Source organism: Echinops telfairi, unplaced genomic scaffold (assembly GCF_000313985.2).
Source record: "Echinops telfairi isolate 266 unplaced genomic scaffold, ASM31398v2 ScPeMD7_7;HRSCAF=31, whole genome shotgun sequence".
Taxonomy (NCBI): domain Eukaryota; kingdom Metazoa; phylum Chordata; class Mammalia; order Afrosoricida; family Tenrecidae; genus Echinops; species Echinops telfairi.
In genome coordinates this window covers 17,652,143-17,669,202 of record NW_022103904.1, presented here as the reverse complement: position 1 = coordinate 17,669,202, position 17,060 = coordinate 17,652,143, and the positions used below count along the sequence as shown (strand labels likewise).

The window sequence follows — 17,060 nt, the reverse complement described above, 5'->3', positions numbered from 1 at the left end:
CTATAAATATAGGCACATAGATCTATTTCCCCATCCTCATATAAATATATTTGCATACGTGCATGTCTTTATCTAGACCTCTATAAATGCCCTTTGCCTCTGAACTCTTCCCTCTATTTCCCTTGATTTTCCTCCTGTCCTACTATCATGCTCAGTCCCCATCAGGGTTTCAGCACTTCCTCTTTGTTACATTCCCCTTGATCATGCCCTACCAGGCCCCCCACACCCACCTCACCACCAATTTGGATCACTTGTTATTCCCTTGTCCCTAGGTTTGTTAACACCAAGCAATTCTTATTAACCCAAACTTTGGTCATAATTATTTTCACACATCACTTTCCACCAAGCAACCTCAACATATCCTTCCCTCCAACTGATGGAGCCCATTCTTGTCTTTCCCACCACACCCTCATTACCTGGAGCTCAAAGGTTTGCACAGTGGTTTCTTTTTTGTTATATATAAACTGGCCTAGGAAAATTTCTTCTCCATTACATTCTTTTGAGATGCCCTATAAAGAAAGCAATAAGTATGGAGGTTATCATGAGTAGATGAGTGACATGTTGTCCATTGAAGTAATAGCAATTTACCAGACATCTTTGCGTTATCAGGAATGATCACAGATTGATCACAGGGCTGACACAGAAAGGTAAGGCAATTCTCATCATTAACTCTAGACTAATAACTATATTTGCATTAGGGCATATTTCCAGGTGAACAGAAAATAAAATAATGACTCACATATTGATCTAATGGTCTCCAAAATGAGACACATTTAATCCAATTGACAGATTTTTTTTTTAATTATTTAAGGTCACATTTTGACACTTTTTTTGGTTTTCTTTTTTTTAATTTAATCATTTTATTTGGGGCTCGTACAACTCATCACAATTCCTACATACATCCATTGTGTCAAGCACATTTGTACATTTGTTGCCATCATCATTCTCAAAACATCAGTTGAGGGATCTTTACCACACAAATAACTTACTCCCTCATGAAATTGTTGACTGGCAGAAAAAAAAGAGTTGTATTTCAGAACAAAAATAGTAATGTTTATATGCAATTTCCTTTGTGCTTTATAATCTTGTGCTTTATAATCTTCTTATCCACCTTTTAAAATTGAAGATTTTGGAGGGAAGAATATGCTAGTAGGAATTATTTTATTTTGTGAAACTAATTAATTTATCATTCACTCAAAACTCAGTGACCCTGAACCGGTTCAGACTCATAGTCAGTAACATAGGGGCAGGGTGGAACCGCCCCTGTGTGTTTCCGAGGCTGCAAATCTTTACAAAACAGAACATTTCATCTTTCTACCCAGAGCAGCTGGTGCATCTGAACCACCAGCTCTGTGGGTAGCAATCCAATGCATAGCTCACTATGCTACCAGAATTCATTCAGTGTATTGTTAGGTACCAACAATTAATGTAAGAGAAAAATAAAAATCCATTCGTTTGTTTTATAATGAAAATGGTACTATTTATAATATAGCTTAATTTTTAAATTAAATATGCTGTCATTAAATAATACATCCATAATTATATGCAAAATTCAAGTCACATGTAGTTTCTGTAGCCTGTTAAGAAAGGAATGCTAATTTTATTTATATCCCCTTTGCTTTATACATTCTTATATAAACATAAATGAGGAAACAGTGTTTATTAGGAAAGGATTTCGGCCTGATGTTTTCACCCGTTTCCTCTAAATGATGATCAAATGTGTGCACATCAGCAGAGCAGTTCACTAGATTAGCTACTAACTGAAAGGTAGGAAGTTCAAGGCATCTTGAGGTAACTTGGGAGAAAGGCCTGGTGATCTTTTTTCTGAAAAGCTCGGTCTTTGATCATTCTATGGAGCACAATTTTATTCTCACACATGTGGTTGCCGTGAATTGGAATTGAGATTGATTAGATAGAAACTTGCTTGGTTTTTCTGGTTTGGTGTATATACCTGAACCTCAGAATTTTCAGAAATACTTATATCTGATAGTGGTGGTTGGCATCAAAAGGGAGTAATGCCCTTTATTTTTCAGCTCAAAAACCAGGGAGTTTTTAGGTATTTTGATTATACACAAGATGTATTGATCAATTATGTATAATAACAATTCCTCCTTAAGGGGAACAAAAACACACCAAAAAACACGCAAATGGGGTAGGGGAAGGCATTTAGGTAAAACCCTACAGGGACAAAATTGCAATGCAGAGGCAGTGGATTATAATTTAATGTGGATCTTCTAGTCAAAATCTCTAACTCCCACTGAATGACCTTTCCCTGCATGAGTCTTAAGAAGAAGATGGGGGGAGATACTGAGAGGATTCACCTGTGAGTCATTGTGAACAGGTTACCGTGGAGTGCTATCCTGCTTTATATAAAATGAGCCCTCTGGGAAGCAGGAAGGCTCCTTATTAGCAGGAGCCAGAAGTGGAGTGCATCCTTTGGACCTAAGATTCCTGCACAGTGAACCCTCCTGGATCCAGACGACAGCTACACTATCAAAGGAGCAGCAGCAAAACCAGGAGCCAGAGCATGGAACAGAGTGATGGGCATCCCAACCCCTGGAACAAGTTAAAATGAATGCATTTGTGCATACCATAGAATATTATTCAGCAATGAAATATCAAAGTATACTTCAACATGAATAAACCTTGAAAACATTATGTTAAGTTTAAAAAATCAGTTGCAAAGGACCACATATTATATTTTCCCATATATGTGAAATATTTTGAAAGTATATTACTGGCGATTGAAGGGTGCTTGAGTGACACAAACAAGTAAATGCTAAATTACGACTCAAGATTCCCAGAAGTACTTCATTTTCCATAGAAGAATTAGATAGATAATAGTAGATAATAATCAAAACCGAAAAATCAAGAAAAGCACTAATAGCAAATATAGTCAAGTATCCAAAATAAACAGCTAAAATTGTTGTAAGAGAATGTGTGTGTAGATTAAACATTGGGAATGGACTTCAGTGTCAAACTATTTTATTTTTTTATTGTTTGTTTATATAATTTTGATGTGGTGTTTAAATTAGTGTCATTATTATTTTTTCATTGTGGCCAAAATATACACAAAAAACAATCTCCTAATCAACACATTCTACATGTGTAATTCAGTGCCAATAATTATACTCTTCCTGTTGTGCAACCATTAATGATACCTTTTTCCAAATTATTCCACCACCATCAGCGTAGACTCAGTGCTCCCTAACCAAAGCAAAAATTCTTTATCTTTCACCCATTGGGTAACCATTGGTCAACTTCGGTTTCTTTTATTTTTTAGTAGTTTTCTTGATCTAATATCCACATATCATATAATTCCATATTTAAGTCACTTTGAAAACGTTATCTATACATTATCACAATAAGTTCTAGTGCTCCCCACCCTTCCCACATTCATTGTTTGCTCCCCAATTTCCCTTAACTTCCCACCCTCTGTCCTCAGTAGACTATTGCATCAGTTATTGTCTCTTTGTATCTACTCCTTTTGTGCTTCATAAATTGGGAAACCTAACAGTACCGTTAAAAAATATGGAAGAGAAAGAAGTATACATATATAGAGAAAAAAACCACCAATAATACTTAAAAAGCCAGAGAAGAAATTCTGTTGTGGAGCTAGCAATAAATATGTGAGCTTAGAGTAAATTCCGGTTGGATCAAGAGGGAGGTCAACTGACCAAGTATCATAATAAACAGTGATTCAATGGAAGACCAACTATCTCACTTTGAAAATGAGAAAATGGAGGTCTAAGAAATTGACTTTCTCACAATGATATGAAAATTCATCTATGTGGTTGATAACCCAGCTCCTAATTCCTAGCCAATCAACTTCTAGTGTAATTGATTCTTTATAGCAGATTGAGAGAGCATCTCACATAAATAGAAAATTCCTTGGGTGCACTGGAGATGTTTCCCGACGGAGAAACCCTGAGTGAGATGTGCTCCACCGTCACAGCAGTTGGGACAATCCTCCTGGCGAGCTTGACGAGGGTGTGGCCCCGAGAGCCTGGAAAGGCCCAGCACTTACCAGGATGGACATCTGGCTGGAAAGAAAACTCAAAGTTAACCTCTTATTTCATTCTGACAATCCACTCCTGAAATGTTTGTCACTAAATAATTATTTAATGCTGGTCTGACAGTGAAGACACTGTGGAGTATACATACCAAGCAAGAAAATATTCATGAAACTCTTAGGCTTACTGAAAGAACCTTCTGTTTTTCCTCCTTCCGTCAGTTAAAGCACTTTTTAATGAGTATGTTTTCTTTAATTGCTCTAACTAGTCACATGCTAGAGTAGCAGCAGGTGTCAGGATGATGGTGGTGACAGTGGTAATGGTGATGGTGGTGGGAGAGATAGTGGCCGTGGTAGTGATAATGATAACAGTTATCATCGTGAAGGTAATGGAGGATGTGATAGTATTACTGATGTTGGTGGTGGTGAAAGCAGTAATGATGAGTGAAATGATGGTGATGATGGAATCCAATAGTAGCAACTGTAGTAGTGTTCATGGCACCAGTGTCCATCGTGGTAGTGATGAGCACGGTAATGGTGATGATATGATGATATCATATCATCATGATGGTGGTGGTGCTGCGGCTGGTGGTGAAGAATGGTGTTCAGTGAGCAGTCAGAACCATTCAGCAACCGAGTAAATGCTGAATCACAAATCGGCAACATCAACTTATCAGTAGGAAAATGCTGACACTTGATAGTGAACCATACTCCTGGCTTGTTCTGGTCTGAATCTGCTTTGAAGCAATAGCTGACAACTGCACTATTTGTTTGAAACAGTTTAACAGCTTTGTAAAGACTGAATGAAGCAAAGTGTGCATCTCGGTTTAGTCCATATTGGGAGAAAGAGTGGAAGGGGGTGGTGGTGGGTAAGCAAAGAGATTGGGGCTCAAGTGGGCAACTGAAGCGAACATCAGAACACTTAGGGCAAGGGGAAGCAGTACAAAGAAAAGTTCTTTGGGACAGTAGACCATTTAGAAATATCATGGCACCCTAGGGAAAGCCATAAACACACCCTGGGCAAGGTGCTACTTGGATAAAAAGGACTTAAGAAAATCTGAGTCTTCCCATTCAGATTTATCTCTGTGCATAAGTATACTTATACTATAATTTCATATGCTATACATTGTGGACAGAATTTTGTAGCACAGAGCCAATTTTCAAAAAACCCAATGGGTGTTTGGGTTTTGTTTGCTTGTTTCCTATGGCTTTTGACTAGGGTTTTGCTTGTTTTCCTTTATTTCTCATGTTTTACACTTTTCCCCCTTTGTTTTCTTTCTGTATCTTTATAACTTCTGTGATTCAAGCAAGTTTCTGACCTACAATAGCTGAATACAAGTGATTAGATATATCAAGTAATTCAGTCAGCAAAAGCAGTTAGTAGAAATAACTAGCTGGTGCTCCGAAATGCTTCACATTAGAAGGCCCTGGGCCGAGTGGGAGAAAATGTGGAACAAAACTCAAACTCCTAAAAGACCAGGTTTATTTGTTGTATAATGATACCCCCCAGGACTATGCTCCTCAGTATCCCTGCAGGTGTTGAACTGAACTCACCCCTGGTTAGGTTAATCAACCATTTAGGGTGAAAAAGGCAGTATTTATCCAAAGAAGGAGAAATGGAAACAGGAAACGCAGCAAGGAAGGGAATAAGCAATGGTGCACTGAGGAGATTATAATGGGTAAATTGAAACAAAATCTTTATAAATTGTGAATGTAAAACACCTAATGTCTGTACACTTTGATCAAAATGAAAATATAAAGCTTTTTAAAAGGGGAAAAACAGTCACTAGTTGGCTAATTATTGTGTTCAACAATAAAAATTAAAAAGGGAAGGAAAGAGATATAGGAGCCAGAAGACCTGAAGGCAGGGAAATAATTTTATTTCCAGAATAACTACCATATAGTACTCTGATGTGCTGGCTTTAAACAACAACAACAACACAATCTCAAGGCTGTAGAGAAGAATGGCCTGGTGAAGGAGACAAAATAAAGCAATGGGCGTTATTACTGAAAAAGGCACTGGGCTAACTAGATACAAAATTTAAGACAGCTGTCTTAAATAAGCTCACAGAGTTAAGGGAAACACAAATAAAAAGTTAAAGAATATTAGGTAAACAATCTTAAAAGCAAAATGAGACTATCAATAAAGACATGGATATTATAGAAAAGAAACAAAACAAAACCAAAAATCTAAAGCTGTAACCAAAAATGAAAAATTCGTTTCAACATGCTTGAGAGCAGATTTGTATGAGCAGAAGAAATAGTAATAAGAGAACTTGGTACAAGAAAAAATAAAATATTCTAAAATTGATTGAGGTAATGATGTTCAACTCTTCTTGATATGATTGAATTATTGAATTGTATCATATGTGAGGTGCCAATAAAACTGTTTAAAAAAAGGCAGAGAACTTGAGCACAGAACAATTGAAATTATAATAAATATAAAAACAAAAGAAAATTTAGTCCAGGGGACCTGTAGACTACCATTAACTCTTGCAACATATGCATTATGGAAGTCCCAGGAGGGAAAAAGAGGTAGAAAAATAGTTGAAGAAATATCTGAAAATCCTCCAAAATTGTGGTAAAAAATGGAAAAACATTTTCAAGATTTTCAAATTCCAAGTAGGCTCAATTCAAAGAGAGCCACACTAAGATATATTATACAAACACTGTCCAACACCACAGACAGTGAGGGAATCTGGACAGCAGCAAGAGAGGACCAAATTATCACAGATAAGGCATCTTGAATTAGCCTCAGAACCCATGAAGGACAGACGTCTTGGGATAACATATTTAAAGCACTAAAAGAAATAAAACAAATAACCCTATAAACTAGTGCTTCCCAAAGTGGGGACAGCTGAAATGATCCTGGGGGACTGTCGAAGCAGGTACCTACCCACACTTTATCCCAGAATATACCCTGTAGTACAGAAGTTTTTCATTGTCAATGGGGCACTGAACAATTAATTTTTTTTTCCTTGAAAAGGGCTTGGTAGACCAACTAGGTTTGGTAATTTATGCTTTAAACCAAGAATTCTGTATCTGGCAAAACTATCCTTTAAAAATGAGGGCAAAAATAAGATACACCCAGATAAACAAGATAAGGGGGGTTAGTTCATTATCGAAAGTCCTGCCCTACAAGAAATGTTAAAAGGAACCCTTCAGGTTGAAATAAAAGGACATTAGTAACTTGAAGCTGCAGGAAAGACTCCAGCTGCCTAAAGATCTCCAGTAAATATAATTTCATGGACAAATATAGATACCAGGTTTATATATGTTTGGTTTATAATTCACTTTTTGGAGAAATAATTTGAAGAAATATTTTTCTCATTAAAAGGCTTAGTGCAGAAAAATATAAATCTATGTTATTGGGCACACAATATGTAAAGATGCACCTTTTGGCAACATAAAACAGCAACATAAAAAGGAGGACAAGGCAATATGTACAAGGGCATATTTTTTTTGTGGTATTAAATGTTATAAGTTGGACTCAATTCAAGCATTATTGTACATTTAGGATATTAAATGATCATCATAGTAGCCACAATAAAAATATCCTAAAAATTTACATAGAAAGACATTAAAATAGTCCACTATGAACAATTAGATTAAACACAAACAAAGACTAAATGGGCAGAAATAAAGTACCCCCAAAAAAGTATGAGATGCATGGAAAACAAACAGCAAAATGACAGTTAAGTCTTTCCGTGACAATACTTGCTGTACCTGTGAAAGAATATTTTTCAGCCAGAGGAAAAACTGATGTTTAATATGTGCTGTCATATGGATTATTTTTGAGAGCCATTGTGCTGGATGAAATAAGTCAGATGAGGGGAACAAATGTAGTTTTATGTCATTTATATGAAGTATCAAGAATATATATGTATATAGAGACAAAAGTATTTCTGTAGTTACCAGAGACTGTGGTGAGAAGAATGAGTAATGAGCATTCATTTTCTTTTTCAGGTGGTGAAAGAATTTTGAGATGGATGGTGATTGTTTTACAATATTGTGAAAGTAGTTATGTTGTACATTTAAAATTCTGAGAGAGGAAAAGTATTGTATTATACCCTGTTTCCCCCCAAATAAGACAGTGTCTTATATTAATTGTTGCTCCCAAAGATGCGCTAGGTCTTCTTTTCAGGGGATGTCTTATTTTTCCATGAAGTAGAAATACGGTACACATTTATTGTTTTATTAAAAGAGATCTCGCACTTCCTGCCTGCTCCGGCTGTGCTGTGGCCAACAGTGAGCTGCGCAGCAGTGCCCGCAGCTACAGTCCAGAGTTACAGTAGATTCGGGGCGCCTTACTTTGGGGGAGGTCTTATTTTCGGGGGGATGCCTTATATTTCAGCGAGAGGCAAACTGTAAGTAGGTCTTATTTTCGAGGGATGCCTTACTTTCGGAGAAACGGTATATATTTTACCACAATAATTAAAAATTTAAGTCTAACATTTTCTAGAAATAGATTATAGTGTGGAATGAGGTCCCGGGGTTTACTGCTGAAGGCATTTAAAATGTCAACTAACCACAGATTTGGCATTGCAGTTCATAATTGTGCTACTATTTCTTAGAGTCCACTGACTTTAGAGAAGTTAGATGCCTATTTTAATTGGAAATTTTTCATTATAATTGGACTTATTAAGCAGTTTTTGATCTAATGAGCATTTAGCAACAGTATTGGTGTGTAAAGGGCATTCATTCTCATTAAATGTTAAATGACTGGGGTTTTCAGTGGAAAAAAAGAAGCCACAGAATCAATTTAAAGAATAAGAATATGGGGGTTATCTGTTGCCTTTGAAAATTAAGTAATCTAGTTTCTTGTTGATTATGAGTAGATAACTTCTTATGTTGATGACTACAAAAATACAAGATAATTTTACGGGTTCTGAAATAAATTTGGAGAATTTTATATTCCCTCCATCTTAAGTATCAATAATTTCATCATAAATAATATGAATAAAAGGCTAAAATTCAAATGGATTATTCTTAATTTAATTATTACCTGAAGAATAGTATCTGGAGGCATTTCATAATTTAAGAACCCTACTCCGTGCCAGGACAGTTTTGCATTATCATTTTTATAAGTTTCTGAAGTCCCTTCCTCAATGATGGAGCCTCCTAAAATTAGAACATAACGTTTAGAGCAAAAAGTGTGCATGTAATTCAAAATCTATTGTTTGAATTTCCAGAAAGTTCTTGGAAAACTATTTTTGAGTACATTACAAATGAAGTAAAATTCATTCTAAGAAATTTGTAGGCAAAATATGCCTTTCAATTTTCATTAGCTCAGAAATTCCAGCACCTTGAGGAAGTAATGTCTGCTTTTCTTAATACACAAAATTTCTGAAACTAATAGTACAATAAAATAATATTCTGGAACAATTTACTTACAGATATATATATGTTGTTGTTAGGTGTCCTAGAGTCAGTTCCGACTCATAGCGAGCCTATACAACAAAGCAAAACAAAACTGACCAGTTCTGCAGATCCCCACCATCTGTACATTCAAGCCTATCATTGCTGTCACTCTGTCAATTCATTTCTCGAGGGTCCTCCTCTTTTGTGCCTTTCACTTTATAAAAATAGATGCTCTTTTCCATAAACTAGCCTCTCCTGATAATGGGTCTGAAGTAAGTGAGATGAAGTTGCGCCATGCTTCTGTGGAACATTCTGCCTTGTGGTATATAAAAAGGTTTTCCCCCAGCTTGTCTCCCCCAATATATGTCAGACTTAGAACACTGCTTGCAACACATAGTAAATAATTGTAGCACACTTGGAAGCAAGCTGGTTAGAAGTAATCTCTCTGAAGGCATCAGCCATCCAGAGCCATCAGACTACTACTGTCTTGTCCACTGTAATTGGGGCGCACACCCTACTGATAAGGATAGTGATTGTTTCCCTGGAGAGCTAAGAATAAGTCAAGCCAGCAGCTCAAGGATGATCGAGGTTAGGCTTCCATCATGAATATGATCCGCCCATCTTGACACATGTGTAACCCTAATCCCTCCTCTTCCTATTGCATGTACACCCCTAGATCGTCCCCCTTCCATTGCTGTATTCCCTATGGTACTAGCCCTTCCTATGATGTATGCCGTTACCTGTAATCAGGGGGCACCCAAGTATATAGAAGCCTTGGTTAGAAATAAATCTCACCCTCCTCTCTTCTCGTCTTTTATCTCCACATGGACCACCAAGAGGGGCTAAGGTGAGCATGCTACCATAAGATGTGTCTGACTCCTTTATTTTGTCTTCTCTCCTATCTTCCCTATTCTCATGACTTTACTATGATCTTTATATATTGTCACCATACAATTGCTCCTGCGACTCTGATGTTGTCAGAGGCTGGTTACTCTGACACTGTACTTCTTTCACAGCAGATTTGTTTTTCCTTTGGTAGCCAGTACATTTAATATTCTTCACTAGCACCATAATTCAAATGCACTGATTATTCTTCAATCTTCTTCATTACCGTATATACTCACATATAAGCCAAGTTTTACAGCATGTTTTTTCAATCATTTTATTGGGACTCATACAACTCTTATCACAATCCATACATACATCAGTTGTGTAAAGCACACTTGTACATTCGTTGCTCTCGTCGGTAGAGCATCTGCATATTTTTTAATGCTGTTTTTGTGGTAAAATTTGGTGCCTCAGGTGAGATTCAGGCAGCTTATACTTGAGTATATATGGTAAATGTCTAACTTTCACTTGCATATGAGGCAGTTGAAAATCCCATGGCTTGAGTCAGGCATACCTTAGTGCTCAGACTAACATCCTTACTTTTTAACACTTTAAAAAGGTTTTGTGTAGATTTCCTAATGCAGTGCTTCATTCAATCTCTTGACTTCTGTCTCCATGAGCATTGATTGTGAATCCAAGCGGAATCCTTGAAAACTTCCATTTTTTTCCCCCATTTATTATGATGTTACCTACTGATCTAATTGTGAGGATTTTAATTTTCTTTACATTGAGTGTTAATCCATCCTGAAGGCTAAAATCCTTGATCTTCTTCAAGTGCTCCTCACGTTCAGCAAGCAAAGTTATGTCATCTGCATTGGAAAGTTGTTAGGAAACCTGATGCCACATTCTTTTTCATATAATCCAGCTTCTCAGATGATTTGTTCAGGATGCAGTTTGAAAAAATATGAGAGGATACAACCCTAATCCAAACCTTTTCTGATTTTAAACCATGCAACATCCCTTTGTTCTGTTCACACAACCACCTCTTGATCTTTGTAGGGTTCTGCATGAGCCAAATGAAGTATTCTGGAATTTCCATTCTTCTCAAGGTTATCCATCATTTGCTGTGATCCACATAGTTGAATGCCTTTGCATAGTCAATAAAACACAAGTAAACACCTTTCTGTTCTTTTCTGATTTGAGCCATAAGCCATGTGACATCAGCAATGATATCCCTTGTTCCATGTCTACTTTGGGTATAAACCTCTGGCAGCTCCCTGTCAATGTACTGCAATTATTGTTGGATGATCTTAAGCAAAATTGCATGTGATATTAATGTTTAATCTGACATCAGCAATGATAGACCTTGTTCCATATGTAGCAAAACCAAATCCATTGCCATCAATGAATGACTTCCACTTGTTTCATAGTAGAACTGCTCACCACTAAGTTTTTAATAATTCGAATCTCACAGAAGTTGATCAGTTGTAGTAGTAGTAGTAGTCAGTCAGTCAGTCAGTAGAGCACAAACCATTTGTATCACCTTATATTTCTGTATTTTTGTTAGGTGCCCTAGCAAAGAAGGTGTATTCTGATGTTTGGTGCGGTGCTTTGTAAATGTCAATTTACATGGTTTTGACAATGGTTTGACAGCTTTGCTTAAATTGTCTCTATTCTGGCTAGTTTTTTTCTTGCTTCTTTTTCTATTAATACCAGAGGAGTGGTGAATTCTAAAACTAAAATTGTGGATTTGAATATTTTCCTTTTTTGTTCTTCCAGTGCTTGTCTGTCTCATCTATTTTGAAGCTTTTATACATGCAATAACATTTGGGATTATAAGGTTTTCTTGATGAATTGCTCTCTTATAATTATGTAATGTTTCTCTTTAGCTCTGATCAATAATATTCATGTCTTGAAGTCTACTGATGTTCATATAGCTACCTCACTTCAAAATTAATATTGTTTGCATGTACATTTATTTCATTATCTTATTTTTAGTCCAAATATGAAGTTAAATTCAAGTGGGTGTCTTAAAAATACATATTTCATTTTTGTTGAATCTGACAATATCTCTTAATTGGTGTGTGTAGGCCATTTATATCTAATATGATTATTAATTGATTTGTATGTAAGCCTACCGTTTTATTATCTATTTTCTCTTTGTCATTTTCATATTTCTTTACTTATTATCCTTTTCCTGTATTCTTTAACATGATTTTTTTTCTTCTTTTAATTTTAATCTATTGGTTTTGACTCTCTTTTTGAGTATGTGCTCTAGACCAAAAAACACACATAAAAACCTTCATTGCGACCCTATAGGGTAGGATAGAACTGCCCCAATGGGTTTCTGAGAGCTGTACAATCATTACCACAATCAATTTTAGAACATTTTCTTTTCCCCTGTATTCATTGTTATGTAATTTTTTGTTCAATTTTGGCAAAATATGCACAACAAACATTCACCAATTCAGCAACTCCTACATGTATAATCCAATGCCACTGATTACACTCTTCACATTGTACAACCATTATTGTTACCTCCATTAAATGAACTCATTTTCCATTAGGCAAAAACTCTTCCTTCTTCACCCTCGGTAACCATAGATGAAAAAGCTTGGTTTCTTTTGCTTTTTTCAGTAGTTTTCTTGATAGAATATTAACCTATCATACACTTCCAGAATTAAACTGCTTCTAAAAAGAGTTGTATAAACATCATCTCAATCCATTCCAATGCTCCATCCTGCCTCCTGTATCCACTGGTCGCTCCCAAGTTCCCCTCCCTTTCCCTCTCCCTCCCCCTCTTCCCAATAAACCATTCCATCAGTTATTGTCTCTATGCATCCACTCCTCTGTGCTTCCTAAACTGGGAGACATACGGAAACAATAAAAAGCAAAAACAAATGAACCAGAGTAAAAGAAAACAACAATAATAATATAAAGATAAAAATAAAGAATGAGAAATTAAAAAACTCACAAACAATATTTAAGAAGCCAGAGAAATGTCTTTCTTGGATCAATGGAGAAATATTTGAGCCTAGAGCAAATTCAGGTTGGGTCGAAAGAGGTTAACTGACCAAGTATCCTATTGTACCATGATTCGATTCACCTTAGTCAAATTTACAATAATCTCTGCCTGATAGTTAAGCTGTTCGCGTCCCTCACCTGTGACAAGAGGAGATCTGCCAGAGGCTTGATCTGAGGCGATACTCTGAAGATGGATTTGGGGCCCCCACTGTCCTCCATAGCCTTCTGCAAATTGGATGGTCACCATTTAAGCTCTGATCTTTTTCCCTTCATCATATTTGGATTTTGTTATCATCATTTTTGGATCACACAGGCTGGTATGGAAAAGCTTCCTTTAGCTGTTCTATTATCAAAGAATTCTTACTTTTCCTCCATCTAAAATATCTTTATTTAATCTTTATTTGTGACATATTTTTGTTGGTTCCAGAATTGTACACTGGTATTTCTCTTCTTTCAGTATTTTAAAAATGTTCATTCTAATAAGAAGCTATTTAATGATTCTAATAAAAATCAGTCATAATTTGGATTATTGTTCTCCTATCTTAGTTCTGTTTTCTTTTCTAGCTGCTTTTTTAACTTCATTTTTAATTTAAATAATTTAACTATGATGTATATAGATGTATTTATCTTTGAGTTTATCTTCTTGGGGATTTGCTCTATAAATTTATGTTTGTCAACAAATCTGATAATTTCTTCAAATTATTTTCCTATATTGATGTCTTCTCCCTTTCTGAGACTGTAAGGACAATAGTTTAGACCTTTTGATATTGTTCCACAGGTTTCTGAGGGTATTTCCTCCCTATGGTTCAGATTAGATGATTTCTATTGATTGATCTTCAATTTCACTGATTCTGTTTTCTGTTATTGTCCTTCCATTATTGAGCTGATTCAGTACACATTTGTTTTTAGTATTGTATTTTTAATTGTAAATTTTCTATTAGTAGTTTTTGTTAGTAGTTTTCACTTCCTACCTGAGATCGTATTGCCTTTCCAGTTATTTCATGTATACTTACCTTTACCGCACGAAGTGTCCTGACGGTAGCTGTTTCAAAGTTTGTGCAGGACAATCTTACATCTGTGTCATCATAGCAATGAGCCAAAACTCACTGCTATGAGTCAGTTATGACTCATAGAAACCTTATAGGGAAGAGCAAAACTGCCCTTTTTGAGTTTCTAAAGACTTAAGAGGTTAAAACTCTTTATGGAATAAAATCATCTTTCTCCAGCCTAGTGGCTGGTGCTTTTGATCTGCTGACCTGTGGTTAGCAGTTGAGTGTGTAACTCACTACACCATCAAGTTCCCATCATAGGAATCATACCTGCTATTTATCTTTCCTTAGATCATATTTTCCTAGGTCTTTGCATTATTATATTGTGAGACTCTGCATTCACATAATTATGTAAATGTGAAATGTTTTTGGTTTGTGTGTTGTATCAGGCAATCAACCCAGAAATGTTCAGACTTCTAATTCTTTCTTGTATTCTGTGAGTGGTGGTTCCAATGTCATCATAATTTCACAGCCTTTGCTATAGGACTGTTTTGCACATGTACCACTCACAAATTTATCTAAGACTTGACTACATTTTAACTCAATCTCTTAATCTTAAAATGTGACCTCATGACTGTACAGCTGACTAGTGATCCTGGAAGCTGCCCACACTATTGAGTTTACAGCACCCCAACGTCTGGTCCTTCTGCATAGAAAGCTGGGATTTCTGTTCTCAGAGATTTTGAAACTCACTCAACACTCACTACTATCTAGTAACTGTCGCCTGCTCTTAGCTAGAGATAGTAAAGAAGTAAAAAGAAACACCCCAATATGGGTCGACACTTCACTATTTTATTTTTTCCACACTCTACTTCTGCATGCTTTCTACGATGCTCAGGTAGTTGTAGCTTGTACTTTGTGCATATTTTTGCTCTAATTCATAGAAGAGCATAATTCATAAACTTATATTGTATTTTCCCATCTTGGTCAAACCAGAAACTTATATTGTGTTTTAAGCTGAAATGTATTGAGAAGCCATCCCTTATTTTTTCTTGTTCTACATGGAATGTTCATCAATACATTTGTCATCATGGGAATGTCAACTAGCTGAAGTAAATATTTTAATTTAAAAGGAGAAAGCATTTAAAAAAGTATATCAGAATGTAAATATTTCTAATTTTAAAAGATCTTTAGTTTTGCCCTATCTCAAATCCTCCTTGTTTGTGTAAATAATGTCCAGTCATTTAACTTTTTAGTTGATGTAAGTTAACAATTCATGTATTTTGGTCTAAAAAAACTACACTGTACACGTATAACCTTTTCTCATTTGTGTTTGAAGTTTTATTCCATTGGCTAATTGATACCTTCAATACAACTACCATACGCCCATGGGGACGATTTTATAATGTTCCCCAATAAAATGACAATGATGTCTTTCAAGTAAATTAGGGACATATGTAAATCATGTCTATATGAATAGATTTTAAGGCCATCCTTAATCATAGCCCTAATCTAAGAACAATATGATGTGGCCCTATTCAATACTTGCCCTCATGAAGAGATCATTAAAGAATAAGGGTGATATAGCAAACTGTGGTGAAGAAATAATATGGTGCATGGCTACCAGAAAGAATAACATCTGGGGTCTTAAAGGCTTATCTTCAAATAAGTGGCCATCTATGTGAGATATCAGCTAAGTTCACAGAGAAGACGCAGCACACGAGCCTGTATGACTCGATGATGGTAAACAATAAAATCCAAATATGAGGACAGAACAGTGTTAGAATTTAAATTCTGAGTACCAAGTTTGCTGAAAGCTATGGATGGCAATAAAAACCCCAAATCCATTTGCAGCATCCCCACTAGGATTAAGCCTCCAGTCAATGCCCTCTGACCATAGGCCAGAGATGTAGTTAGGCTAAAATTTGACAGTTCAGGGTGTTATAACATGAGCACTTTAATAAGCCCTGACCAAAGAAGAGAGAGTCCTTGGAAGAGAAAGACACCCCAAATTGTCAGAGCCAGGGATCTCTTAAAATCCAAGTTTTCAAGGGGTGCGCTTTCTCTCTAAGTTTCTATTCCTACATGTCTCAGATAGAAACAGTCTTTATATCTCAGGTCCATCTGGAAAACGCGCCTCTCTATGGCCTTCAAAACCAGTCGATCCATTGTGACTAGCCCGGATATTAAGTCCATTAGAAAGTGGATTAATGTCACTATAGTTAGGTTGAAATTTAACACGTTATCATTTGTTTTCCCCTTTGATGCCTTTTATTTTGTTCTAGTTTTTAATATTTTCTGCTTTCTTTTCATTTGAGATTTAAGTCTTATTTTTATTATTGTTTTTTAATGTTTTTCTGTATCTGAAATTCTTCAAGATAGAACAATCTATAGGTAATTTATTAGGGTTTTTGCAAGGGAGGTTGGGGGAAATGCGGAGCTAATAATAGTATGAAAAAAGAGAAAATGTTCTAAAATTGATTGTGATTTTGACTGTACAATTCTTTTGAAGATGATTAAACCATTGAATTGTATATGTGAATTATATGACAATAACACTGTCATAAGAAAAGAACTCGGTGGGTTAACTCTCCCTCTTTTCCTCACTATATTTCAATCTATTTTACTTCACATGCATCAAGGAATTCCGTTTCAGGCAAGCTTTGTCGTTTGGCTCTCTCTCTCTCTTTCCACATGCGCATGCACGCACATGCACACACATCTAAATGAAGCATTATTTTCCAAAGTCTCTGGTTTTAGGCAAGGTACAAGTTTGTTTCCCCAGCATGGATTAATTAATTAAAATTGGTGTCACCTTTGTGCTTTATATTTTCTCCCCGCCCCCT

At 36.0% G+C, this 17,060-nt stretch overlaps 1 protein-coding gene across 1 annotated transcript in view; it reads right to left on the bottom strand.

The window, feature by feature from the left end:
* The window catches only part of SUN3 (Sad1 and UNC84 domain containing 3), a 50,416-nt gene that overhangs the window by 4,351 nt on the left and 29,005 nt on the right, over positions 1 to 17,060 (bottom strand). Inside the window, exons 9-11 of the mRNA XM_013006001.2 lie at positions 9,018 to 9,133; positions 3,876 to 4,043; positions 417 to 509 (exon numbers count right to left, since the gene is read on the bottom strand). Coding sequence (XP_012861455.2) covers positions 417 to 509; positions 3,876 to 4,043; positions 9,018 to 9,133 — 377 coding nt within the window. The remainder of the gene's footprint in view (positions 1 to 416; positions 510 to 3,875; positions 4,044 to 9,017; positions 9,134 to 17,060) is intronic.